Source organism: Cheilinus undulatus, linkage group 20, assembly GCF_018320785.1.
Source record: "Cheilinus undulatus linkage group 20, ASM1832078v1, whole genome shotgun sequence".
NCBI lineage: Eukaryota > Metazoa > Chordata > Actinopteri > Labriformes > Labridae > Cheilinus > Cheilinus undulatus.
The window spans coordinates 31,814,594-31,842,394 of NC_054884.1; the positions used below are offsets into that span (position 1 = coordinate 31,814,594).

Consider the following 27,801-nt stretch of genomic DNA (forward strand, 5'->3'; position numbering starts at 1 on the left):
AAATAACTTCTAACATTGACGACAGTTCATCTCAGACTTGAGTTTAGATTGTACTTAAGGGGTAAAAATAAACTCTGAAATGTTTAACGCTGAGATTTCATTATTCTGGAATCATCTGGGATTTGTTGCTTTCAAAATGTTTACAGATTTAGCAGAGCAGCACTGCCCAGTGTTGAAATGAAGTAAAATTCAGTCAAGCACAAGCTTTATGTTCTAACGCAGGTCATATTTCATTCAGTATTTAAAATTTGCAAATACTTTGCACACCCGTGCTTTGTGGCTTTCAGTACTGTACATTTGTGCTTTAAGTCCTTGGTTCTCAACTCTGTAGTGGTTTAAGGACCCAGATGTTGCAGAGTCTTTTTTTTTTTTTTTGCTAGTTGCCGCTTAAAACCAATGAAGTAGAAGTTTAAAGTTTGGTTTTATGCTGCTAGTTCAGCACGGTTTGATGTAAAATCCTACAGAATGTATGAATGATGAGTTTTCTTAAAGGATAAATGGGACCAAAATGAAGTGTGAAGCCATCAAGCAGACATAATGTCATGCTTTGTCCCATCACAGGTCCAAACTCCTTTATTCTTCATTGTTTCATTTGGCAGCTGGAAATGTAAAGATTTGGGTCACATTTAGTCATCATAACAGTAGGGGGGGACTTTTGCCTTGAATGCCTGATTTTATGTCACCAGATGAGGAATAATTGGTTGTCTGATTTACTTGCAGACGGCCTGCCGGATGTTTTTAGGTGAGCGAGGCAAAAATAGCTCTGACATGTCTCTGGCTGTGACCAAGCCCCTCTCCGCTTGGCTCTGTCAATCACTGGCCCAAACAAGATGGCAGGCTGCAGGAGCTGGCTCTTCTTTTTAACAGGCAAGTTTATTCATTAAATCCTACTCTACATGTAATGTTACAGCACCAGAAAGCCTTCTTATCATCAGGTCTGTGGTAATAAGTGTAAATATTGTCTCCTGATTGCAGCTGTCTAGGATCGTAGGCCTCTATGTCTGACTTCAACTAGTGCTTCTGTGTTGTCATATTTTAAAGTCAAGTTTAAGTCTTTGTTAGCCATTTTAAACCACTCAGATTAATCATTTGGTGATATTTTTTTCAACTTTCTCACAGTTTGTGCTGTCAGCTTGCTCGGGGCCAAAGCAGAGATCAAATTGAACATTCCTGTGGGGAGGTTTTTTTCATACGAGCTGCTGAGAGAGACTTTCCAGAACGACTTTGAACCGTTGTCAAAACTTTACTGTGAGAGTCCAAATCAAATTATTACTTCTCTTTGTTTCAAAGAAACCTTTATTGTAAAGATTTTCCTGTTCTGCTCTTACGTCTCTTTTTTATGTTTCTAAAGCTGGACGCTTGTATGATGACCCCATGATTTTTAAGTGCAACCTGCAGAGTTTCCCAGACCTCCCTGAGTGGCTCCGCTTCACCCAGAGGCATCCCTTTGATAATGGCTTCCTGTACGGCACGCCAATGTCCCCAGGGAAAAGTATAATTGAGGTATGAAGTCAACATTTACACCATTAATTAGAAGGCTGAGAGTATTGTATATTTTCTGTTCCTGTAGATAATAGGACACTCACTTGAATCCACAGATATATCGTTACAAACATGCAGCTGTCTGACACACTGGTGGTAAATGTCTGGTTTTGTTGTCAAATCCCAAGAGACAAAAGCTCTGGCTTTCTCTCCAGAGCCGTTATTTTGAAGCAGCATTAAATATTCAGGGAGATGCACGTCTTTGAAGAAGAAGCGGTGGAAAGTTTGAAGTGGCTTTAAAGTCTCAATCAAACAGCATGAAGCTGGGAGTATGATGGTGTTTGGATGCAAGCAAAGATTATAACTGACTCAAATCACTTTTTATTCTAACAAATTCAGGACATTTTAGGGGTTAAGGATGATTATATTTTAGGTTTTCTTTAATATTTAACATGCATGGAATCCTTGTATATTAGCAAATACACAGCTATCAATCCAATGATGCTTTTTCAATTTAAAAGTGAAGATGAAATTTAAAAAGTGCATGGAAAATGGAAAAGGTGTGAATAAAAACGCAGATTTTCTTGGTCTTAATTGACTAAAATATTATCCAGAATGAATCTAGCACCAAGAAAAGTCAAGCTTCATAGGTATACACACAAATCTAGCCAACAAATGTGATAAAATCAAAATCTGGAATTTGCAGCTATAGTAAATACACACAAAATAAATCATTCATTCATTTAAATCAACTAGAAGTCCATTTGTTTCTCTGGGAATCCCAGTGATAGCCAACATGCCTGTAAAAGTCCTCCTGTCTCTTACATTTCCATCCAAAATGTACTGTTTGTACATTAAAAATGTCATTTCTGCAGTAATTTTCATAGAAACCATTAACAGTGTGTTAGCTTACAGGCTATAACAAGTCATGTACTTTCCATTTTAATATGAACTAAAGTCATATTTATTAGTTTGATTGGAAATATAGCATGACTTTCCAGACCATTTTGGCAGTTTTAAATATGTTTTAAAATGTAGGTGAAAAGTTAGATGGTGTACTTAAATAAAAACTGGTTAGTCAGCATAGAAACAAATATTTAACTGGCTAAACAAGTATGCTAAGCTTAGCTTGGCTCATTCAGCTCATACGTCTTCTTAATGAAATATTTCACAAAATATGCAACATTCTGGCAGGATATCTTCCTCACCTTCTTCTTGGCATGTAATATTAGTCCTGTTTTTGTCTGGGTAATTATCTGAAAAATCCAAACTTCTCAGTGGCAAAACTATAAAAAATCATCCTCCTGCAATGGCTACAGGTAGTTTAGGCTTCTGATCATTTGTAAATAAGTGCACTTCTTTGTGTTGGACACCAGGAGGCATCATAGGTATATTCACCAAGATAGTCATGTCAACCACATTCATAAGTGGAGGGTTAAAAGTGCAGTACACAGAATCTGCCACTAAGGGCTTCCAATCAAAACAATAATCAAAGTAAATAAAGGTATTCGACCTCCTAAACATTACACCAGTGGTTTTCAACCCTGGGGTCAAGATTCCCTCTTGGGACCAGTTTTACCAAATGTTAACCCTTTTCATCACTTTTTAACACCAATTTTGCCAATTTTAGTACATTTTTGGCAGTTAAAACCCATTTTTGTCAATTTTAAATCCTTTCCATCACTTTTCTGCCTGTTTTTGCCACTTCAAAATCAGTTTTTGCCTCTTTCTGCCTATTGTTGCGTCTGTTGACCCATTATTGCCTCTATCAACCACTTTTTTCATCCTTTTGCCCATCTAAACCACAATTAACCAATTTTTGCCTGGTTATATCAATTTTTCATCCCATTCCACCCAATTTCCACAACTTTATAGCCATTTCACCCATATTTAATCTCCTTTTACCACTCTTTGTGCCTTGTTTTTTTAAGTCTTTATATTTCCGGTTAAGCAGAAAAAAATTGATCGATGGACAGTGATCCTTACTCCAACAAACTTCACAGTTGCTACAATGCAGTCAGGCGATTGTGACTGTTACTACTGCAAGTTTAAAATAATAGATTAGAGAAACCTAGAAATACGCATTTCAGACTTGGTGCTGCTTTTTTCTTGTTGAATTATGACCCCAAACTGAGGTATAAACCAAACCATAACCTCAATGAACCATTTAGCCCCAACTGATCAGCAAATAAACCTTATGGGGTAGCATTTTTGTGAAATAGAGTCCTTAATTCAGAACAAAAAATAATTAGTGGAGATGGGTAGAGTTGAGCAGCACTTCCTTACTGGACTTGCAGGTCACAGTGTTACAGGAATTGGGTCACGAGTGTAGGAGATGGATGAAGGAGGATGGAGTTACAGGGTGAGCTTGGGTGACAGAACATACAGCTGATGGTGGAGAATAATCATGATTGAGGTACAGCAACAGAACAGCAGGTTTCAGTGGCAGTTCATAACATTTCTAGAATTCAATTTCAGCTATAAAAATGTTGTCTGCCCGCTGTTACAACTATAGAAATGAAGGATTTCTCTAACTTTAAAAACTGTTGGAAATAGTTTGATATATTTAATATAATATAAATATTCCAATTTTCAACCTCAACTTAAAAAGAAATATAAGGGTAGTAAGTTTTACATACAGGTGGGCATTTCAGTGCCAAAATTCTACATATTGCACCTTTAATTTGTGCAGGCAATGGCATAACCATTTATAAAGCACTTATCATTAGAAACCTAAATAAAAAATAACATTTGTGTGAAATTTCAAATATAGAGAAAATAATGCATGCTATCATGACAAACATATCTTCTCCTGTAGGTCTACGCCATCAACAAACGGAGCTATGAAACAACCAGACAGTTATTTGTCATCAAAGCAGTTGCAGGTCTGTGTGAAGTAAATGATCACTGCAGTTGTGTGTGCTTTTAATGTCAGATTATAGTGTTTATTTACTTCCATCCTGTTGTCTTTCATAGAAAAGATCCTTCCCTATCAGGCTGAGGTCTTCATCAAGCTGAGGGAGATTGAGAAGGTGCTGCCCTCTAGTGTCCAGGGGGAGATAAAGCAGGATCTACAGAAGCTGTGGGATACTGAGGCCTTGGAGATTGTCAACATTACAAACGCCCTGGACCGTGGCGGCAGAGTCCCTCTCCCTCTGGCCGGACACTTTGAAGGGTAATTAGAGAGAGGGATCCACGCAGCCTGGCTTTGAGTTTCACCCTGTCACGTTTTCTTATTTTTTAAAAAATGTGATTTCTGTCAGTGTGTATGTTAAAGTAGGGTCGGAGCAGTACTTCTCAGACTGTCTACTGAAGACGCTCACAGCCGAGCATGAGAGACAGTGCACAGCAGGAGCCAAAGTCAAAATCCCTGGAGGATGTAACTTCTGCAGCATCCCCAGTAACTGTATCAGCTGGTGCAAGACCGAGCTGGTGAGACACAAAAGAATGCTAGTATACTTCAAGACATGTTGGAATGAGCAGCTTTTATGATGTACAAGAAGACCAGTATGCAAAAGGCAGACAGCAGATATTCAGTGTTACTGCTGAGATTCAGGGCCAACAGGAAATTCCACAACGAGACTGAGTGATCTCTAGTTGAGTTTTAAATCTTTGCAGATGCCTGATAAAAACAAAATGAATGGCAGTGACTATTTAAATATACTTTGTTACTAATAAGTAATGCAGATCTCTCAACAACCAAGCATTTGCATTTTAAATCTCTGTTTATGAAATGAAAATGTAAAGGAAAATACTTTGAGTCTCATGTTATGGTTGTAGGTATAGTATTTATGGTATATTTAGGATGAATAACCACAGCTAAAAGAACAACTTTAAAGTCAAAGCAGTCATCTTATTTCTTATTTATGTTTAGTTCAGTTTAGAGTTGCAGCTCTGGAACACAGCCACAGAAATTTGGACATTTAATCCAGAAATTATAAAATTATTGTAAACTTGAACCCTGTTTTGGAAAACACACTGCATCCTTTCAACTCCATGAAAGCTCAGTAAGGATTGTGTCTCCTGTGGCTGCCTGCCTGACTGAGGAATCACTCTGATGTTTTTTCTTCCCCTCAGTTTGACCTGTCAAAACAGGAGCCAGCTCCACCTGCTCCCACCATGGGCTCAGGGATCCTGGAGGGCGCAGGCGACTTCAACCCTCCTGAGTCCCCCCCGAGCATAGACTACTTCCCAGACTACATAGTGACAGTGATCGTGCCCCTGATCCTCGCCCTGGTCCTTTTCATCATATTGGCCTACGTCATGTTTTGCAGACGAGAGGGAGTGTATGCATCTGTTTTAAATCTCCTGAATAATAACACAATGTCAAATGTCAGTGTCAGACGACAAAATGTTTTCTTGGTTAATGCTTGTGGGAATTTTATGCAGACGTCTCAGACAGCCAGCTCTGATCTGTGGGTGAACGGAAGCTTTGAGCAAAGTCAGGCTTTGATTGATTCAGATAAACTTTGACACATCATTTTTTTTCTTCTACTTCTTTTGCAGTGCAAAGAGGAATGCAAGAACAAACCAGTAAGTACACTGAACTACTGTTACTCTTATCAATGCTTTAATCAATATTCTATACAAATTGGTGGAAAAAATAGTACAAAGTGTTGTCTAATTAATTTACTTAATGCAAATCATAGAGGGAAATGCTCTGCTTATTTCAAAGCTGGAGTTAAAGTTGCTTCAAAGATGAAAGTTTTGCAAAAGAGTATTGTATGTCTCTTTATGTTTTCTTTATTCTGGGGCAGACGGAAATTACTTGAATGCAAAGAGGATATAGCTACTAGGCTACAATATGATACAAGGTCACTGTGACCTCACAAAAACTAAGGTTAAAGTTACCATTAATCTCCAAAATATCAACAGTTTATCCTCAAGTCCAAATGAAGGTTTGTGCCAAATTTCACAAAAAATCCCCCATGCATTCTTGAATTATCATATGCACAAGATATGAGGTCACAGTGACCTTGACCTTGTACCCCCTCAAATCCAATCCTTGACTCAGAGTGGATATTTGTGCAAAGTTTGAAGAAAATCCCTTAAGCCCAAAACACACCGGCGCCATCAGACACGCCTGAAAATGATCGACTACAAAGTGTTTCCGCAAGAAAACAGCCGTTTTGTCCATCTCGGCTGCCGTAGTAGCAGCTCTGTTTGAAAGCACAGAATGAGAAATTTAGCGCCATTTTTCACCTGCCGGCTGAGGCAGGGGAAAAGTCTCTGGTATCAAGCACCTGGCCATGCAGTCTGGTTGGGAGTTTGACCATAGCAACTGCAGCGGTCTGAGTTCGTGTTTCATGACCCAGTGGTGTTTTGAGAGAGCTAGAGGCAGTGAAATTAGCTAGAAGTGCAAAACCACACGCCAGATGGATGTGTGTCTGGCAGTTTTAAAATGAAATGGGACATTCAAAGGAGCAGCAGTGTCATTATTCTACATCACTGTGGGAACAGGGAGATGCTACAATGAGTAGCATCCAGTGCTATCCAGTGATGGTGACTTAACCTCTGCATGCCCAGAGAGACAAAATAGCACAGGTTTAATTTGATTTAAAAAATGATACAGAAATTTTAGACCTCAGTGTAATTGCAGTCAAGACAATAATATAATAATAAATTATGATATCTAATTAGGCAAAGAACAGAAAATGCACCAAAAAGCAAAATAAAGTAAACATTAACATATTTATTCACTGCAATTTAGTGTCAGTTTAACCTTACAATAGAAGAACTGCAGAGAAACACTAAATTAATGTTGTGTTTTTGCTGCAGGATCCAGCTCTACCACCACCACACTATCCATGGGAACACCGACGAGCTCAGGAATATGGCTGGACGCCGCAGCGTTCCTCCACCTCTATCCACTCTGCCCATGTTTAACTACCGGACCGGGGAGGAGGCTCCACCTCTGCAGTCTGACAGCCCCAACATCCCCCTCATCATGGCCCAGCAGTAAGAGCTGCTCCTGCTTTATTTTTAACTTTGATTTACAGATCTGTCACTTTCATTAGCAGCATTAGTCATCCTGATGCTATTATTATCACTATTATGTAACTGATATCGATGACTCACTTTATAGTCAAATTAAGCCAAAAAAAAATGTTTTCTCACTTTACAGTGATCCTTACAGTGATACCCTCCCCAGGTAAGCCCACTTCTTCCACAACACTTTTATATTATTAATTACACAAATAAAAACTCATCCTGATGTTTTTTTCTTGCAGGAAGTGAGAAGCACAAAAGATAAAGTATTATTCAAGAAATTGTTTGGTATCAAAGCCCCACTCAGACATGAATCCATACATTTTATTCACTCCGCTTCCTGTGACGCAGTGTTGATTGTAATAGTTTCGGTCCAGTTTTACTCAATGAAAAGTCCTTCAATTTTAGTCAAAACACTTACTTTCTTTTAACAAATTTAATCATACAGATTGTACCATTAATACAACTATGGACTATAATCTATCAAACCTTTAATAATTGCAAAAACACTGATGAAAATACTGATATATCCCTTGTATGAAAAGTTGAGAAATAACATGGATTTTAAATCTAGACTAACATTGAAGTCTCGTTTTGCTTTCTGTGACAAAAAAATACTCTTACATTTTTTTTGCCAGTCTTAGTCTTGTCTTACCTTGCTAACAAGTTGGAACATGACCTGGATGTAGCCGAGGACCTCCACTTCATACTGGAAGTCAGACGAGCGCTGCCATATCTTGTCTTCTAATACCGGAAGTCAGTTGAACTGAACGTCTTCTTTGTTGTTTTTTCTTCGTGCATCGCCGCCTTATTAATTCCACCATATTAAGTCCGCCACATAAGGAAATAAAGGTCGACGAAAAAAATGCAACTTTTCAGACAAACAAGGACAGCGTTTACATAACATTAATTTGAATGAATTGATTTTTGATCCAAATTAAAGTATCACTTTGCACAGACAAATATGCGACAGGAGATTGATGCAAATGTTGCCGCCATGTTGCCAGAGGCAAGTCTATGACATCATTCAATACAGTTGACAGGACTGTGCAAGTTTTTAGAATAAAAAGCTCAAACGATCAGATATAAAAACTAAAAAATGTCTATACATATATGAAACTGTATTATACAATACATTTATAAACAAAGTTTATCTGTAACATTCATGAAAAAACACACTGCAAACATTACAGACTAACAATTTATAAATAAAACAGGAAAAAAGTTCAGACGTCTAATCCAGGATTAAATTATGTATAGACCCGATACATACATCACTTTAGCTTTCGTATTGCTAAAGCTAACATAGCCAGGCTAGCAACTTTAATAACATTACCAAAAAAGCCAAAATAGCTGAATTAGATTTAGCAACGAAAACTTAAGGGAATTTAGTTAAAGCTGACAAAGCTACGTAGATAACATAGCTTCATAGATTCCATAGCTGCTTTGTGAGCTTAGCATTAGCCACATTAGCTACATAGCTCCATTATTAGTAAGGTGAGCTAAAGCTAACTTAGCTACATAGATACAAAGCTAATGTAGCTGCCTTTGTGAGCTTAACTTTAACTACATAGCTCAGTTATCTACATAGCTTAGACAGCTAACAGAGCTACATAAGCTATACTGGCTGAATTAGAATGTTTTAATGAAGGATGTTTTTACCTGTAGGCAGACTGTATACTCTGCTCTATTAAACGTTTTGTAAACAGGTTTTAGAAGTCAGGTTTTTGACTTTTAACTTTTGATATCCTGTTACCTCAACCCTTACCCTAAATGGAAGTTTAATCTGGTTTTATTCAAAAAAGTTTTACCATGAACTGTTGCATTACTTCACAAGCAGCTAACCATAAGTCAAATGTTGAGTGTTTGACCTATTTTTGCACCTTTCATAAATGTTGTACACTTTACTTTTGGTTCATATATGATGCTGCTTATCCCCCAGGTTATGTTGCTGTCCAAAAAAATACACAACGTAACTTCTGCTATGCTTAGCATTTATGCCATTGGTCTGACTGAGGTGTACACATACAAGGTTGAATTAATCCCCCACCGCATTATTTAGCTGGCCAGTCCAATCTCAAGAAATTACATTTAGCCTGATAGTCAGACTAAGACATATTTTGGCTTTTTCTGACAGCATATTAACACACACCTGTTGTTTCATTATAGTGCCAGAAAAGTATTCCATTATCACAAAAAACAAACTTTATTTTGCGAGGGTAAGGAGATAAATATGCCAAAATCTCAATAAAACATCCAAATATGACTTACTATGAAAAATGGAGTAAACAAAAGTATGGATGCATGTTGCTTGGGGTTTCTGTTTTTTTTTTTTTTTTTGCCACACTCTGGTTTTATTATTGCAGTGGGAAATCATATTTACATATTTGCTATACAAGGTACCATTATAATCAAATGAAAGTGTGTAGTTTGTCAAATTGTTGTTTGCTTGTTGTAATTTCACCATCTTTCATTACAAATAAAACCTATCAAAAGCCATACTTTCTCATGTTTATGCCCCTAAATAAAAATTAATTCCATATGATGAATCCCCGGCATGATCCACCATGAGCACAGCACAATGTGAACATTTAGTGAAGTAAAAGTGGAAAAAAAAACTCCCTGCAACCGAGCGGAAACTTCCAGCAGGACTGGACTGATATTGAACAGACTGTAGAGATGAGGCAAGAGACGGAGGGAACCGACCAATCAGAGAGCCAACAAAGGCTGGGTTTCACTCAGCTTCATAACCATGTAAAAACTCCAAACAGGAGCTTTAAATTAGAGAAATTACTGGTGTGCATCGTGTCCCTTAACCATATAAAATGTTCCACCAGCAATGCCCAACAAGCCCAGAGTCATGCCCACTCCACAGAAAACATCTGGTCCAAGGCTGCGATGACCGACGTCAACATCTGTAGAGGGAGTCAGAGAGTAAATGTATCATTATTACAGGAGCAACACAGGATGAAATTTGTTTCGCATCCTGAAATAATTGAAGAACAAACAAGGGATGCACACATTTGGTCAGCTAAACAGTTTAAGGTTGGATCCCCTAGTGTTCTTCATGACTTGTGCCTTGCTGTCACAGTGCTCTTTACTTTGAAACCAACTGCTACCAACTAAAATCATACACCTAGGAACATCACCAGAATAAACAATCACCCCAGATCCTTGTTTGAGGCCAGTCCAGAGCTTCGTGCTCCACTGTGCAGCTGTAAATGTCCCCCTCCTCTGGTGTGAATTCCAAGGTGGAGAACATGTGGAAGGTTTGATCCTCATTGGGATAATACCGACTGAGCCAGACCCTGTCTGACACCAGGCGGCCATTTTTGGTCCAGCTGACTTTGATTGCTGGTGGGTAGAAGTGGTTCACGAAGCAGGTGAGGTTGTTTTTGACTCCAAGCTGAACCTCGTCTGCAGGGTAGAGGATGCTCACTGGAGGGTCTTCAAAGAGATGAAAGTCAGTCATTAGTAGTGTCAAAAATAACTTAATATTGCTAAATGCTCGTGATAACTTACCTTTCTCCTCTGGCGGATGTATCCCCTTAGTTCTGAAGATATCCTCAGCTACTCCACAAGCTCTTTTTGCCATAAGAGCATTTCTATGAACATGTCTGCCAGCGAAGATTTCACTTGGGTTGAGCATAAGATTAGGTGGCACAGAGTAAACAGTTTCATCTTTCACAAAGGCCATGTAGAGTAATTCCTCACCGTCAAACTCATACTGAACTTGCGTTGTGCTGTTTTCCCAGCAGCCCACAACGTAGACGATTTCATGGGGAACTGAAACAACACAGTGGACATAGGAACAATGAGAAACAGGTACTGCTGCTGACTGAAAACATAGAACAAAACAATAGAGGGGGAAGAGACATTTTGTGGTAAGGTTAGAAATTTCTCTTGATTGTTGAGATGTTTCTACACCTTGATTGGTTTCCACCTCTATACAGAAGGCCTCAAAGCTGACAATAAACATCAGAGCAAAATCCAAACCATGAGGTCAAAAGAACTGCCTGTAGAGCTCAGAAACTGGATTTTTGACAGGCACAGTTCTGGGGAAGGCTACAAAAAGTACTGCTGCACTGAAGGCTCCCAAGAGCACAGAGGCCTCTTTGATCCTCCAGTGGAAGAAGTTTGGCACAACCAGGAGTCTTTAAGAACTGGTCACCAAACAAAACTGAACAATCAGGAGAGAGGGGCCTTAGTAGGAGAGGTGACCAAGAACCCCATGATCTATCTGACTCAGCTCTGGAGATCCTGTGTGGAGATGGGCCTTCTTTGTTGTGCTCTAAATGGACAAAAATGGACAAATCGCCCACTTGGTGCCCTCTAAATTGACAAACAAAATGACAAATTTTCCTCTTTGTTGCTGCTCTGACTGGATGAAAAAATGACAAGTTGCCCTCTTTTGGTAAATACTAACAAACTGCCCTCTTTGCTGCCCTCTGAATGGATGAAAAAATGACAAACTGCCCTCTTGAACTCTTATTGTGAATATTGACAAATGGATGAAATATGACAAGTTGCCCTCTTTTTAGAATCAAATGTAAATGTTGACAAAGTGCCCACTTTGTTGTCTTCTAAATGGATAAAGTTCAACAAAAATGACAAATTGCCCTCTGAGTTGCCTCTAAATGGGCATAATTACTTGAACTTGAATGCGACAAATTTGATGCATATCGCTCTTAGTTGCCTTCTTAATAGAAAAAAAGGACACATTACCCTCTTTTTGTGCTTTAAATGGACATTACTTGAAGAATTGCCTCTTTTGATTCTAATCTAAATTGACCAAAAATGACAAGTTGCCAATTTTGTTGCCCTCCAAATGGTGACAAATTGTATCCTGAGTTGCCCTCTAAATTTACCAAATTGATGAATATTGTACTCTTTGTTGCCCTCTAAATTTGCCAAAATGATAAATTGCCATCTTTGTTGCCAACTAAATGGACAAAATTTGATAAACTGGCATTGCTCCGTGCTTTCTAAATGCTGTCATCTTATGGACAAAAATGGTGAGTTGCCCTCTAAATTGTTGCTGTCTTTGTTGCCCTACAAATGGGCAAAAATGAAAAATCGCAATTTTGGGGAACTCTAAATGTAAATATTCATGAATTATATATTTTTTGGTTCCCTCTAAATGAAAAAAAATCACAAATTGCTGTTTTTGTTTCCCTCTAAAGGACCAAAAATGATAAACTGCCCTTTTCTGAACTACCTTCTCAGAGGACTAAGTTGGACAAATAAACAATGTAAATTGACAAAAAAGAATTGCCCACTTTAGAACCTCTAAATGGACCAAATATGAGGAACTGCCTGCTGTTAATGTACTGTTATCTTTAATATAACTGTTTTACATTTTTTATGGTGCCCGTTTTAATGCATGCCCCTGAAACATGATGCATCCACCACTAATGAAGAAATAATCTCCTCTGAGATCTTTGTAATTGTTTTATGTCTGTAACTTTGTACTGCTTCCTGTCCTGTCCAGGACACTCTTGTAAATGAGATTCTTAATCTCAACAAGGTTTTTCTGGTTAAATACATTTAAAGGAGTAAATAATACTCAAATATACTGTTTACCAAAATCTGGCCCGTTTTACCTTTGACTTCACTCCAGTATATTACACACAAAGTCAGGAAAGTGCCATGAAAAGATTTCTGCTGCACAGTAAGAGTAGTAAATATGAAACTTACTTTGTGAGAAGACACAGAAGCAGTTCAGCAGCAGAATAAGGAGAGAAGATGGCTTCATGGTTGGGCTGAAGTACGGCACAGCTCTCTGTAATAGAATAATACTTTATCTTCTAATTCTTCTTTAAGATGCAGAACATGTCGTTCTCTAATTTAGTTCCTCTGTTTTTGCAACAGTAGGCTGTCTTTTGTGATTCTGCAAACGCCTTAATCAGTGAGTTACAGAAGAGGAAGCTTAACAAGCTCTTTATACTTGAACTCTCCTCTCTTGTGCAAACATTGAAGAGAAACCAGCAACTGAACTCGTATTACCAGTCTGCCCTGCATCATTACATTTTTCACAGTTTTTGGATGCTCGCTAAATCAAGGCACAGGATGAATTATGTGTTTATGTTCAGGATAATGTTTAAAAAAGTTTTAAGAGAAAAATAGTCCTTTTACTCCTCCGTCTCCAAAGTTCAAAATCACCAGAGGACAGGCTGCTTGTTTTGGTCGAGCCTTAAATAGAGCTATCAAGACGTGACTTTACCACACATTTTTGGTCTCCTCACTTACTAAATCAGCATGCTGTATGCAGTGGCCACAAAAACAAACATGCAAATACTTTTATTTCAGTGCTACATACCTGCTGGTGAACAAATCAGGTCCAGAGGTGAAAGCTGCTGCATGTGATGACATCAATACAGACGAGTTAGAAAACAGAAGCAAATCACTTTTCACTCTGAATACGAGGAAGTAACGCATTTATTCTATCATTCTTCAACAAAGGTTTGGCACAAAGGTTGTTTGCTATGCTGAGAGTTTGTACATCCCCAATTCCAAAAAAGCTGGGTCACTGTGTAAAATGTACATCAAAACAAAATGCCGAGATTTGCAAATATCATGAACCCATGATTTATTCACAATAGAACATAAACAACATAACAGATGTTTAAGATGAAATATTTTACCATTTTCTCAAAAATACTGCCTCATTTAGAATTTGATGGCAGCAAAACATCTCACAAAAATAGGGATGGGGTGAGAAAAGGCTGGAAAAGTAAGTTGTACTGATCAAAACCACCTGGTGGAGCATTTTGCCACTATGGCCAGTAACATGGCTGGGTGTAACAGGAGCATTTTAGTGTTAATCTGTGCAGAATAATACTGCCTTTTGACTAACATATCACCAGAACACTGGCTGACAGTTATTCTCTTATCAATGTTGAGTAACAGGAACTAGGCAAAGTTAGCTTATTAGCACTTACCTATACTTTGATAATGCATTTTTTGCCGTTCACTTCCCAAATGGCATGAGAAGAACATGCATCATTTTGAAGAAATGGAGAACAAAATGCAGCTCCATGCAATAGTCAGTGTTAGCGGTGGTCTTTTGTCCTCAGACCTCCACACACTAACACAACTGATAGCTATGAATTTATAACTTTAATTGTGTTTTAAAACATTGCATATCAGATAACTGTAGACTTCAATATCAAGCATCCCTGGCATTAATTCAGAGTAAGCTAAGCACTAAGTGTAACAGGTGTATGGAGTATAGAAGGACGAGATCATGGACTGTTTTCCAGCATTTATTTGCTCCTGCAGAAGACAACAAAAACTCTTAAATTGTCTTCTGGTATCTGCACTTCTGCTCCCTCAGCACAGCATAACAGCTCTGTGTAGAGCTCAATTTACAATTATCATTTAAAAAAAAAACAAAACATTGAAATTACGTTTCTGCATGTATTAAACTCAGTTTACACATTGCTAGCGAAGAGCTGCTAAAATAAACCAAAAATCATCTGTTTTCTTTTGAATTTAACAGTGTTTTCCCAAGCGGCAAACTCCAGTCCTGAAAAATGAAGCCAATGTGGAAGTGCAAAAAATTGCTATACCGCGAGTGTCCACTTGAGGCTGGCTGCAGGAACACCGGAAGTCCCGTCTGGACACATGTTAAACAGCCGGTTTTGACACTAGAAATAAATTGGTTTACAGCCTGGTTCAAAACACCAAACGTGTCTCATTAGCTAGTGTCTTATTGTGCTCCCACTGTTCAGGGGGGTGAATGTTTTTGTACCACGATCGTTTGGATTATATTTAGGATGAAAGCTGATTGGCGCGTCTCATTTGATTGACAGATAGCTCGGCAGGCAGAGGCTCCGTTTCTGTCAACCAGAATGCTAGCTAGTAGGCTGACAGGTAGTCACGCTTAGTGGGCGGGCCGTTAGGTTGATCCAAAGTTCGGCTGAGACCGTGATTTCAATATGGAAGCCTCCATGGATTGGCTTCAAGAGCCGTTTGAGTCCACCTATTGTAAGCAGACGACTGATGTCACACGGGGTTTGTCTATTTCTTTCTACAGTCTATGTGTTTTCCTCTAAAACTATGTGAAAAAGGATAAGAAACTGTCAAACAGTGACACCTAGTGGCCAAAATGAAAGAGCACATATGGCAGAAATGAACAGAAGCTAAAAATATTTGATATTTCTCGAAGAAAATGTTCCTAAAGAAGACAATAAGAAGTTTTAAATTGCCTTCTGGTATCTGGTTTCTGCACATCTGCTCCTAAACATGTAAAATGATAACGTTTACACTTAGAAATAGCTGCAGATGCAACACTAATCACATAGCAAGGATGGACATGCCCCATTTCTATGGCGCCGAAAACGCTACATTAAAACAGCTTTTAAAGGAATATTTTGCCCTCAAAAATGAATCCAATTGACTGGTTAAGGTGACTAAATGGTTATGAAACATTTAAAAATTCGACCAAAATAGCGCATTTTTCCACAACTTACCCTCAACATAACAACATAACAGCTCTGTGAGGGAACTACGGTGAGCCAAGAGGTACAGAAACAGCAAAGGGCAAAAGGGGTAAGTACCAAAAGAAACATTCATTTTAAAAGAACAGTCAATAAAAATGTCTCATTAACTTAAAATCCACAAATACTTAACAGAATTGAATAAAGTAAAAAAATAAAGTTGAATTTCTATAAACAAAAATGAATAATTCTGTGCATTTTTACCTCTGTTACATAAGCAGCATTAAGCAAAGCTACACAGACAAGAAAAGCCTTTAACCAGGTGGAAAATAGAGAATCTATTTGTGTTCCTGGGATGCTTTAACCATAAGAATTGTTCCACCTACGACCCCCAACATGCCCAGAGTCATGCTCACTCCACAGAACACATCTGGCCAAACACTGCGAGGGCCGACATCCACATCTGTAGAGGGAGTCAGAGAGCAAATGCATCATTACTACAGGATCAACAAAGTATTTATCTTCTTCTAAATCCTTAAATCGATCAAGGATAAACAATCACCCCAGATCCTTGTTTGAGGCCAGTCCAGAGCGACGTGCTCCACTGTGCAGCTGTAAATGTCCCCCTCCTCTGGTGTGAATTCAAAGGTGGAGAACATGTGGAAGGTTTGATCCTCATTGGGATAATATCGACTGAGCCACACCCCGTCTGACATCAGGCGGTCATTTTTAGTCCAGCTGACTTTGATTTCTGGTGGGTAGAAGTGGTTCACGAAGCAGGTGAGGTTGTTTTTGACTCCAAGCTGAACCTCGTCTGCAGGGTAGAGGATGCTCACTGGAGGGTCTTCAAAGAGATGAAAGTCAGTCATCAATGGTGTCAAACATAACTTTACATTACTGATAAATGTTCATACTTACCTTTCTCCTCTGGCGGATGTATCCCCTCAATTCTAAGGACAGCCTCAACTACTGAACATCCTCTTTTTGCCTTAAAAGCATCTCTATGAATACGTATGTCATCAATGACTTCACTTGGGTTGCACACCATATTAGGTGGCACTGAATAAACAATCTCATCTTTCACAAAGTCCATGTAGAGTAATTCCTCACCGTCAAACTCATACTGAACTTGCGTTGTGCTGTTTTCCCAGCAGCCCACAACGTAGACGATTTCATGAGGAACTGAAACAACAAAATGGACATAAGATAATTAGAAACGAGTACTACTGCTGACTGCAATCACTGTAAGGTGAAGTCAGTTAAAATAGGCCAAATGAAGCTGGGGAATCTTACATCTTTAAAGTTCTCCTTGTAGTTTTCTTTGCATTTCAACGTGACTCATTTTATTTAGTTGGAAAAAATGAAGCTTAGTGGACTGACAGTGTGTGCTGTCTTTGAGTTCAATTGTAATTTAATTTCAGAGCTGCACTTTTAACCACCAGCCAGTTGTACAAGGACATCAGAAACAAGTTGCTTTTCATGTTTCACCAGCAAACAAAAATAATTCATCCATACGAACAACAAAGGAAAACTTCCGTATATGCAGCATGAAGTGCAACAGTGCACAAACAATGACACAAATCACGTGACTGTGGTGGGAAAAAAGAGCCTCAAACACAACACCACCACCATCAGCAGTACTGTCTGCACAGAACAGTACATTACACTGGACTACAAAATACTCCATGTGAAAGCCAGGTGGATTTCATGTTCTTCGCTCTGAGTAAAGGCATCTTGCCATCCCGCCAGTTGAGGGTTGCAGTGATGCTTGTCCTCCTAGAACTTTGTGTCATCTCCATACAGGTTCTCTGGAGCTCAGACATAAAACTTTCAGACTAGCAGGGCTTTGTGCCTGTTCCCAAACTTAATTTTGAACCTGCTAGTGCATTCACTGAAAAAAAAAAATTTTGGTTCAGAACCTGAAAAGTTTGTTCTTAGCTGGATTCAAAAAATAGTTGGTTCTTCTCCACAAACTGTGACATCATCAGGGATATTCTAAGGTTGTGAAGACGTGCGGAAAGTGTAGAAGAAGTGGTCTGCTGAGGAGAAAAAATGTTTGGTTGTGATCTGTGAATCGACAGAATTCCAGGTGAGGCTGAAGAGTAGTGCAAGGAAGAGCAAGTTATATGCCGAACTCGTGGAAGAGATTGCGAAGGCCGAACACCAGACCAAGTAATCAATAAACTCAAGAAACCGCCTGAGTAACGCAAAGTAACGTCCTTGCACTTTGGTTCTGCTTAAACTGGTGTGAATGCGGGCTGATTTGCCAGAAAGCAATAAGATTCTGAGAACTGTGTCTGTCTGAAAGCACTATCAGAGTGACCATCGGGTTCTTGGTCACTCTATAACTAAAGCCTTTCTCCCCCAGATTGCTCAGCTTGGCCAGGGGATCAGCTCTTGGAAGAGTCCTGGTTGTGCCAAACTTTTTCTGTTTGAGAATCATGGAGGCAACTGTGCTCTTGGGAATCTTCAGTGTTGCAGAAATTTTTTGCAGGCTTGACCTAAGCTAAATTTCAAGTGTTTGGCAAAGGGTTGGAATTCTCATGTCAATGGGATATTTCTTTTTCTTTTTTCTTTTTTAATAATATGCAAAAAATTCTGTTTTCAATTTGTCATTGACAGGTACTAAGTGTAGATCAATGCAGATTTTTTAAATTGTAGCATCAGGCTACAATATAAGGATCTGGTAAGGTCCTGCCAGGTGGCAACCCTACTACCTGCCTGACTGGCATGCTACACCGTGCTTTCTCGTCACATTCACACCTTACCTCACTCTTTGAGTGTGTACTTTGCCATGTCCTCGCCTCACTTAAGCCTCAGTTTTTAGCTCAAACATGCCTAAATGTTCTGCATGATACTGTTTAAAGGCACTGTATATTAGTTTTATAGTATGGCTAATAAAGTCATTTTAAAAATAAATGTTTTAAATGTTGACTAAAATGTAAGGACTTTTTATCATCTAAAACTGTACTAAAAATTTTTTTGAGTTTTTGCTGACTGAGACTTTAAAGTTTAAAAAGGCTAAAATGTGACTGAAACTAAAAGTAATTCAATCTAAAGACTAAAATAAAAAGCATTAGTGGAGGCATTAATACTGCATTAGGGGGAAATGCATCAATTTTAGATGGTTTGACTGATGACGTTCTGTTCTATGACCTAGTTAGCTGGTTGAACTTTGTAATTGGTTTGTTTAATTTCTGTAATTTTATTAATCATGTTGCTGCCGGTCTTGGCCAGGTCATTCTTGTAAATGAGATTCTTAATCTCAATTAAGATTAAAACATTTAAAGAATTGATTAACTAAACACTGTTTACCAAAACTGGCCCATTTTACCTTTAACTTCACCCCAATTTATCATGCAGAAAATTAGAAAACTCTCCTTTGATTAGACTCCTGTAGCACAGTGATAAATTAGTAAAAAGAAACTTACGTCGTGAGGCACAGACGGTGTTCAGCACTAGAATAAGCAGAGAAGATTGCTTCATGGTGCGACAACAATAAGCTATCCTCCCTGTGCATATAAAAAAAATCTTACTGTGTATTTTGCTTGTCTTTAGAGATTACTGTATTTCTCCAGTCACTGAAATCACTTTTTTTTTGTCGATCTGCAAAAGTCTGCGCTGTGTATCTGTATAGCAAGAGACAAAGGCTGAAAATGAGACATGACAAATCCCTGACCGGCCACTTGAACCCTCCGCCCTTATACAAACATGATGGTAAAACAGTAACAAAACCTGTTTTACTAGTCTGCCTTATCAGGGCGCTTTGTTTTTTTTTCATTCATTTTCTTCTTCTTCAACTTCCCAGGTCTGAACTTTCAGGGATCATGAGTTTGAACTGGGGATCCTTGAACTGTGTGTCTGTAATCACCAAGTTAAAAGTAAAAACCTTCACCTTGGAAGGTGTTTTTCCAAATGCCATGTTTTCAGTGCCCTGAAACGTCATTTGCGTGGTACAAAAGGCAAAAACAGTTTTTACAGAGCAGTTTAGTCCGACCTGAGTCCAATCATGGGGAAACTACAATCATCGTTTCCATCACCTACACCGCTTATTCTGTCGAGGTCATAGAGGGTGGACTAATCTCAGCTGTCACAGGGCGAGAGCTGGTACACCCTGGGATGGTCACCATTTAGTCACAGGGCTGACATATAGGCACAATTAGTCACGCACCTAAATGCAGCTAGAGTCACAAATAAACATAACAAGCAGGTTTTAGGTCTGTGAGAGGGAGCTGGTGTGCCTGATGAAAACAGAAAAGTCCTGTCCCACCAGGATTTGAACCAGGACCACCTGCACCACCATGCAGCCCCCAGTGAGAACGCAGTTAACATGAAAATCAACTTTAAGACTGCTAATTAATAAACACACATAAACACTGCTGAAGAAAAGCCTTCACCTATTAAATCATAAAATACACATGGAGAGGGGTCTGGCTGCAGATTATAAATCTCTGACAGCCACTCTCACAGACTATTCAATTAAATATCTCAGAAAGGAAGTGCCATTATTTGCCAGTACAATGTGTTTCCAGTATTAGATAAAAAACAGCTTTATTTATAAACGAAGAATGACTGTTACATTAATGAAATTACCACATAACAAATATTACAGACTAAGAAACATTTCATTAAAAACTAAGAAAAATGTCACCAAAGCTGTGCAAGCTACGTAGTTATGTTACTACATGAGCCATTGTAGTTAAGTTAGCTTTAGTCATGTGAGCTTTAGCAAGCATAGTTAATGCTAACATAGCTAGGTAGATAAGGTACCTACATAGCTTAAATTAATACTTGTGAGATTAGGTTTAACTTTGTTGGCTACAAAGATACGTTGTCTATAGCTAAGTTAGCTTAAGCAACGTAAGGTTTCAAAAACATAACTAATGCTAACTTAGCTAGGCAATTTAAAGTACCTACATAGCTATGTTGTGAGTTTAGCTTGAGCTATGTAAGCTTTGGCAAACAGAGCTAAAAACTAACATACAGTGCTTAACAAATTTATTAGACCACCTGTTATGTTTGTCTCAAAGACCATCCAGCATCATGAAGCGCTTTAATGCAGACTCTTTCATTTTCAGGTAGCTCTCCACGTTCTACCATTTTGAACAGGAATGAGGAATTTCAAACTGAATTCACCCAAATTTGAGCCGGCTCACTGGGCTTCTCTGAGAAGTCAGAAATGAATCAAGCATAACATTCAACCACTAAAACTCATTTTTCTGTTCAGGAATGCAAGTAAATAACTATAATTTGACATTTTAATCAAGAAATATTAATGTGCTTTACTATTTTTTCAGTTTTTTGTAAATCCGTAAATTTGAAAAATTAATGGATAACAATAATAAATATATTTTAGCATTAAAATATCATTTGGGTTAAAGAGCTTCTACATATTGGTGTATTAACCATTGCAGAAACATAAAAAAGGATTTTGGTTGTACCAATGCTGTTAATTTAGGGCAGCTGTGGCATAAACCTTACTTTGGTTAGGGTTAGGGTGGTCTAATAAATTTGTTAAGCACTGTAGCCAGACAGGTGATGTCAATACAAAGCTTATGTAGCTGCTTTTGGGTGCTTAGCTTTAGCTGTGTTTGCTACATAGCTAAATTATATATAATTAAGTCATCTTTAACAATGGGAGCTTTAGCTACATAGATAGTGTACCTATATAGCTACTTTGTGAAATAAGATTTAGATTTTTTGCTTCATAGCTATGTTATCTATAGCTAAGTTAGCTTAAGTCAGTGAGCTTTAGCGAACATAGCTAATGCAAACATAACTAGGTAGATAATGTACCTACATACCGCACATAGCTAATTTTGTGAGCTTAGTTTTAGCTTTGGTAGCTACATAGCCACGATATCTATAGTTTTGTTAGTTTGCATTGTGAGCTTTAGCAAATGTTGCTAAGGCTAACATAGCTACATAATGTATCTACAGAGGTGGGTAGTAACGTCTAACATTTACTACATTACATGTAATTGAGAAGTTTTTTGTTTTTTTTTAAATCCTACTTCTAGAGTAGTTATTGAGCAGAGTACTTTTTACTTCCACTCCTTTACATTTGTGATGAAAAAACTATACTTCTACTCCGTTACATTGGGCAATACACTGGTCACTACAAATGATAATAAAGGAATAAACAAAACTAAATAAATACTTAACTTTATAGGGCTTTTCAGTTGAAATTAGTCAATTTATGAAGACATGTACACCCCTGATTTTATCAAACAGTTTTGAGTAAAATAAGCGTCTCTAAATCATTGATGTACGCAGGTAGAAAATGACAGCATCAGCACCCACAAGCATTTGGTGAATCTGTATTTCTCCTAGAGAACTGATCATGGTTCCCAAAGCAGAGACAGTCTTATTCTTCTTCATTCGGTTCGTCCTCGGCAGGTGGGATCGTCTGCACTGACTCCCGTCCTACAAGAAAAACAAAAGAACAATGTTACACAAAACTAAACACATCTGACTTGGAGACTGAGTTTTCCTTCAATGCTTTTGTTCTGGTCATTTTTGGTCAATCCGTTCTCTTACCAGTTGGACTCTTCAGGTAGTAAATCAGCCCGGCACCCAAGACAACAGCACCTAGCGCAAATCCTGATACCCCCACAGCGATCTTGGTCTTGTCATCTTCAGATGTCAAGTCTCTCACTGCACAAATAAATAAAAAAAAAAAAAAACTCAAGAAATATGGAGGCTTTTCTTTAAGAAAAAAAAGAATACAGGCTTTTAAAAACATGGACATACTCTCTGTGACATCACCATTTCTGAAGCGTAGTTTGGCCATACTGGAAATGTTTGAAACAAATCCTCAGTCAAACTAGGCAAAATTAAGAGGTCAAACCTCCTGCAAATAACCACAAATCAGCCTGTCAGCCCTTTATTCTGCATGGGTTGCATTACATTAGTCATAGCTAAGTTAGTTTTAGCAATGCAAGCTTTAGCAAACATATAACCTACCTTAGCTAGGCAAGTAATGTAGATACAAAGCTTATGTAGCTGCTTTTGGGTGCTTAGATTTGTTAGCTACATAGGGGTTTTATCTATAGTGAAGTTCGCTTTAGCAATGCAAGCTTTAGCAAACATAACTTAAACTATCGTAGCTACGCAGGTGATGTAGATACGATGTTTATGTAGCTGCTTTTGGGTGCTTAGAATTGATAGCTACATAGCTGTTTTATCTATATAAAACAAAAAAATGTCGGCCATGTCCACATCTGATTCTCCTTTACCTGCCATCACACTTCAGATAACATATTTAATGTTTTTGACTTAGTGAATAATTAACAGATTAATCCTGTCCAAAATTAACCGAAGTTTATCAATGATTAAACCCATTAAAACTCAGACGATCCGCCCCTGGAGCGTCAGTGTGATTTGTCCTCATTATCACAATTAGGCCATACAATGCTAGAAAGTTGGGATTCTTGTGACTGTTTTAAGATGTACCCAACACAGCAGCCATAATTTCAGACCATCTAACTCATGCTTTCCCAGTTGAACAGTCTCCACTCTCTTACCCCACTCATACACCATGGGTTTCTGGAAGCTGCTGTGCTCCACCATGCAGGCGATTTTATCTCCAGACGTGGGCTCCAGCTCCAGATGAGAGTGGATCTGATAAAGCCAGTTCCCACTGGGGAGTTCCTCAGAGGAGGTCACATTAGAGGCCACATGTGTGCCATTTCTCAGCCAGGTCACTCTGATTTGTGGGGGGTAGTAGTTGTACACACTGCAGACGAACGTGTGCGAGTGTTCGCTGTCTGTTGCTGTGATGGATCTCAGCTTGACTGTGGGTGCGACTACAGGAAAAAGACAAAACAAGTCAAACCATTAATTTATTAAAAGTGATTATTTTTTAGATATTTTATGACAGAATATTTGCAACATGCCAATGGAGGGCAGAAGGGAAAATGTGAAGATAACTCTAAATATAGTTACACAGGATATTCAGTGAAATAGAGTGCACTGATCTTTACATAGAGGCTCCTAGGTGTTTTCTTATGAGCACCCCATTCTACAGGATAACTGTGCCAGTTTTGTGCCTGATTTCCTTTAAAACCAAAGTCAGTAAAGCCCTGATTATCTGTTGACTCTGAAGATGATCTTGTCAGGTTTTCCTGAGATGAACTAGGAATGATTTAACCTACCCATCCTGCAACCTGGAAGATGATCAGAGCCACTCCAACAAAATCCTTTCATTTTCATTCATCAGTGCTTCGTGAATCAGGTCTTTTTGTCTTAATCTTGATGATTACGCTTTATACTTCGCAAATAAACAAAAAAAAAACACTATCTTGGAATATTATAATATTATAAAAAAGTCAAATTTCTTATCAGTTATTTCTCTCATTCTGGTTCAGCACACACAACCACAATCATGGGGATGGAGAGATGGAGAAGACTGCTGACTCAACTGTTGTCCAGAAGACAATCACTGACACCCTCCACGAGGAGGGTAAGCCTCAGAAGGTCACTGCTGAAAGGGCAGGCTGGTCTCAAAATGCTGAATCAAAGTATACTCATGGGAAGTTGACTAGAAGTGAAAGGTGTGATAAGGCAAGGTGCACAAGCAGCAGGGATGAGCTCAGCCTTTAGAGGATTGACAGCAGATTCAAGAACTGAGGGGAGCTTCACAAGTACTGGACTGAGGCTGGATTCAGTAGATTAAGAGCCACCACACACAGACGGGTCCAGGAAATGGGCTACAAGTAGTGTTGTGTTCCCAGTGTCGAGCCACTCCTTGGAAAGTCTTTTGGTCTGTCTTCAGGCGGGCAGGATGGGAAGGACCAGCTGCCTGATATGCGAACGGCAGCGGTGCTTTTACCAGCACCTGGCACGCTTTCCCAGGCCTGATCCAGCTCACCATACCGGGTGCCCAAGACTGGAGGATGGCCATCAGGAGCCAGAGCAGCACAGGACCAAGGTTGACATGGCGAAATGCCGAAGCGGCATGTGCTCCCATACCTGACCTGAGAATCTGGAGAAGGATCTGAGAGGCCTTTTGGGGCACTTCATGCTTCCATTTGCTGAGAAGCTTAATAGAGACACCGATTTCCTTTTCCAGCAGGACTTGCCACCTGGAGAAAGTGAAGCCAAAACCGCCAGAAACTGGTTTGCTGACTGTGGAATTACTGCACTTGATTGGCCAGCCAACTGGTCTGACCTGAACCCCATAGAGGATCTCTGGAGTACTGTCTAGAAGAAGATGAGAGACACCAGACTCAACAATACAGACTAGCTAAAGGCTGCTATCAGAGCAACCTGGGCTTCATAATGACCCAACAGTGCCACGGACTGATCACCTCACATTCCATTTTTGTGAAATTCCAATATTATGAGAAAGTAGATTTTGTATTTTTGTGAGCTGTAAGCCATAATCATCAATATTAAAACACTGATGTCTTTCAATCTGTAGTTATGAATCTAGAATATATGTAGGTTTCACTTCTTGAATTAAATCAGAGGAACCAAATAAACTTTTCATTATAAATGAGGCTTGTAGATTCATGCTGTTACATTATCAACACTGGAAATGCCCAAAAAGGACAGATAATAAACCATAAAATCAGATTTTTCCCCCTCTTTTGTTTAATGTAATTTAACCAGGCATGCAGTATTACAGTGTTTGGTTACTACATGGCTGATAGCAAACATTTATTAAAAACACACTGAGATCAATGCCTAAAGTATTACTAGAGTTTAACACACATAATTACCTGGTTTTGAAAGGAGCTCCATTAAAAATGGGACGTTGCTTTTGCATTTCTCTACATTTTTTTGTGCATTCTTCAGCAAGAAAGGGAATTTGTTGAGCTCTTCAGCTATTTCTCTTGCTGTCTCTGTATAGCCGACAAATTTCCCCAAAGTGCTGTTGTATTCACCCCAAAGCACCTTATTGTAGAAGACTTGTGTCAGAAACACAACATCATCTGGTGAAGTGAACTTGCAGTTCAGCATGCCAACCCCAAAGAGAGCGTCTGTAACAGAAAAATACACGTCCTGAATGACATTGTTCCGTTTACGTGCTCTCTTACCAGCAGCAACACAATCCTACCTTGTTTTTGCTATTTAAATGGTACATACCTGCTCTTGAACATATCAGAAGACCCAGCAGTGAAATGATCCTGCATCCATTCATGTTCACTCGTGAGATCAGATGAGTTCAAAAACACAAGAGTCAAACAGCCTCACAAGCTGAGGTAGGGGAAGTGAAGCAGAAAAATCAACACCCTTTGTAAGTAGGTGTGCTAAGAAGGCTGTTCGCCACTCCTACACAATATTCCTGTTACCAGTGAGCGTTAAGAAGGAGTGACGCAACTCACCCAGTGGACGAATAACCTGTTAATCAATTTCAGTGCAATCAAAACTCTAATTTCTTTATTGATGGATGAACTCACATACTTAACTGTGTCTTCATTTAGGAAGCTGCATGATATGCAAAATCAAGTTTTCTATATGCGGGTGCCAGAAAACACCAATAATTCAAATCATTACGTAGATATAACCAAGGCCGGCCATCAGGGGGGAAGCATTCTGGGGATCATCCTAACTGGGCCCCATGAAGGAATGCAAAATCATGGTCCATTGTAAACTTAAGCTGTGATAACCATATTTCATTTTAACCACTCTTATCAAAATAACAAAAGTTAAGTTAATTTATTTATATTTTGGTCTGATAAAGCCTTCTTAAAAATATAAACCCTTTAAAAAGAATTACCTTAAAATTGCTCATGTTAAAAATGTGGATGGACACACTGAACTAGATTATTAGGAAAGTAATGTCAGACTTTACAGCAAGGCCATAATGTGCACAAACATCAGAATTCTGATAAACAAAGTAGAGGGACTGAGACACCTTTACAAGAAAAGAACTGAAATGGGCACAAAGTGGCAAAAATTGTGAAAAGTAGCAAAAATGAAGTGGCAAAAATGGGCCACAGTTGGCCAAAAGTGGCAAAAATTAATAAAAAGTAGCAAAAATTGACTAAAAGTGGCAAGATAGAGTAAAATAATTTTAAAAAAAGAGAAAGAAATTGGTGAGAAGCGGAAAAATAAAGTGGCAAAAATGGGCTGCAGTTTGCAAAAATGTGGCTTAAATCAGTAAAAAATGCAAAACAGGTTAAAATTAGAAAAAAGTGTTGTCAAAACTGGATAACACACAAAAAAATGTAGTTAAATTGGGTTAAAAGTGGCCACAATTGACCAAAATTATTACAAATAGTAGCAAGAAAGTTGTAAAATGGACTAAAAGTGGCAAAATAGGGGACAACAGAAAAAGTGGTGAAAGTAGCAAGAATAAAAGTAGCAGAAATGGGCCAAAACTTGCAAAACTGTGGCTTAAATCAGTAAAAAGTGGCAAAAAGGGTAAAAGTAGCAAAAAAGTAATGGCAAAAATGGGCAAAATGTGAAAAAAAGGGCAAAAAGTAGCAAATAATTGCAGAAAAAAGAGACATTATTGGGCTAATTGGTCTTTGCACATTTTTGCAGCTTTTGACATTCGTTTGCCACTGTTTTTAACCATTTTTCAACCATTTGTGCATTTTCAGCCTATTTTCTCCACTTCTGACCAATTTCTACCTCTTCATCAGGCTTTGATTCAATTTTTTGTGAAACTTTTTAACTGCTTTTTACCATTTTACACCCGCTATTGTGTTTTTTAACCTTTCAATTTCTATCCCAACTACTAGATCTGGCTATTTTTGCAACTTTTAACCTTTGTTTTTTTTACCCATCATCTTTGCCTCTTTGACCCATTTTGCCCCCTTTTAACCGCTTTTCACTGTCTTCCACTCATTTGTGCCTTATTGCAACCCATTTTTGCCACATTTGATCCATTTTCTCCTTTTATATCCTTTCACCACTTCTTTTTTTCCAACTCTGT

The 27,801-nt window shown here is 38.6% G+C and overlaps 5 protein-coding genes across 6 annotated transcripts in view; 1 reads left to right on the forward strand and 4 right to left on the reverse strand.

Moving 5' to 3' along the window:
• ppp1r9bb (protein phosphatase 1, regulatory subunit 9Bb) overlaps window positions 1-8,199 on the reverse strand; it is a 61,775-nt gene extending 53,576 nt beyond the window's left edge. Inside the window, exon 1 of the mRNA XM_041816345.1 lies at window positions 8,126-8,199. The gene's annotated coding sequence lies outside the window, so the exon portion shown is untranslated. The remainder of the gene's footprint in view (window positions 1-8,125) is intronic.
• Window positions 796-8,161, forward strand: sgca (sarcoglycan, alpha). 2 transcript variants are annotated; one of them, XM_041816347.1, is made up of 11 exons: window positions 796-867; window positions 1,120-1,248; window positions 1,352-1,503; window positions 4,301-4,367; window positions 4,459-4,657; window positions 4,746-4,914; window positions 5,560-5,768; window positions 5,989-6,015; window positions 7,261-7,440; window positions 7,607-7,633; window positions 7,713-8,161. In XM_041816347.1, the coding sequence occupies exons 1-11, from the start codon at window positions 831-833 to the stop codon at window positions 7,717-7,719; spliced, it is 1,203 nt and encodes a 400-aa protein (XP_041672281.1). In that variant the 5' UTR covers window positions 796-830; the 3' UTR covers window positions 7,720-8,161. The 2 variants fall into 2 exon arrangements, with proteins under 2 accessions (XP_041672281.1, XP_041672283.1); XM_041816349.1 differs by lacking the exon at window positions 7,713-8,161 and having other exon boundaries at window positions 7,607-7,637.
• Window positions 8,200-10,241: 2,042 nt separating the features above from the next.
• Window positions 10,242-13,906, reverse strand: LOC121528767 (H-2 class II histocompatibility antigen, A-U alpha chain-like). The gene is made up of 5 exons (XM_041816350.1): window positions 13,790-13,906; window positions 13,168-13,252; window positions 10,993-11,256; window positions 10,636-10,917; window positions 10,242-10,385 (listed from the first exon to the last, which is right to left on the reverse strand). Exons 2-5 carry the CDS (start codon window positions 13,223-13,225, stop codon window positions 10,261-10,263), a joined length of 729 nt encoding a protein of 242 aa, XP_041672284.1. The 5' UTR covers window positions 13,226-13,252; window positions 13,790-13,906; the 3' UTR covers window positions 10,242-10,260.
• Window positions 13,907-15,416: 1,510 nt separating this feature from the next.
• On the reverse strand, window positions 15,417-19,537 carry LOC121528096 (H-2 class II histocompatibility antigen, A-U alpha chain-like). The gene is made up of 4 exons (XM_041815250.1): window positions 19,343-19,537; window positions 16,830-17,093; window positions 16,474-16,755; window positions 15,417-16,374 (listed from the first exon to the last, which is right to left on the reverse strand). Exons 1-4 carry the CDS (start codon window positions 19,395-19,397, stop codon window positions 16,250-16,252), a joined length of 726 nt encoding a protein of 241 aa, XP_041671184.1. The 5' UTR covers window positions 19,398-19,537; the 3' UTR covers window positions 15,417-16,249.
• A 1,814-nt stretch (window positions 19,538-21,351) lies between these two features.
• LOC121528094 (H-2 class II histocompatibility antigen, E-S beta chain-like) lies at window positions 21,352-26,144 on the reverse strand. Its single transcript, XM_041815247.1, has 5 exons — window positions 26,004-26,144; window positions 25,637-25,897; window positions 23,438-23,719; window positions 22,452-22,568; window positions 21,352-22,337 (listed from the first exon to the last, which is right to left on the reverse strand). Exons 1-5 carry the CDS (start codon window positions 26,056-26,058, stop codon window positions 22,279-22,281), a joined length of 774 nt encoding a protein of 257 aa, XP_041671181.1. The 5' UTR covers window positions 26,059-26,144; the 3' UTR covers window positions 21,352-22,278.
• Window positions 26,145-27,801: the final 1,657 nt, after the last annotated feature.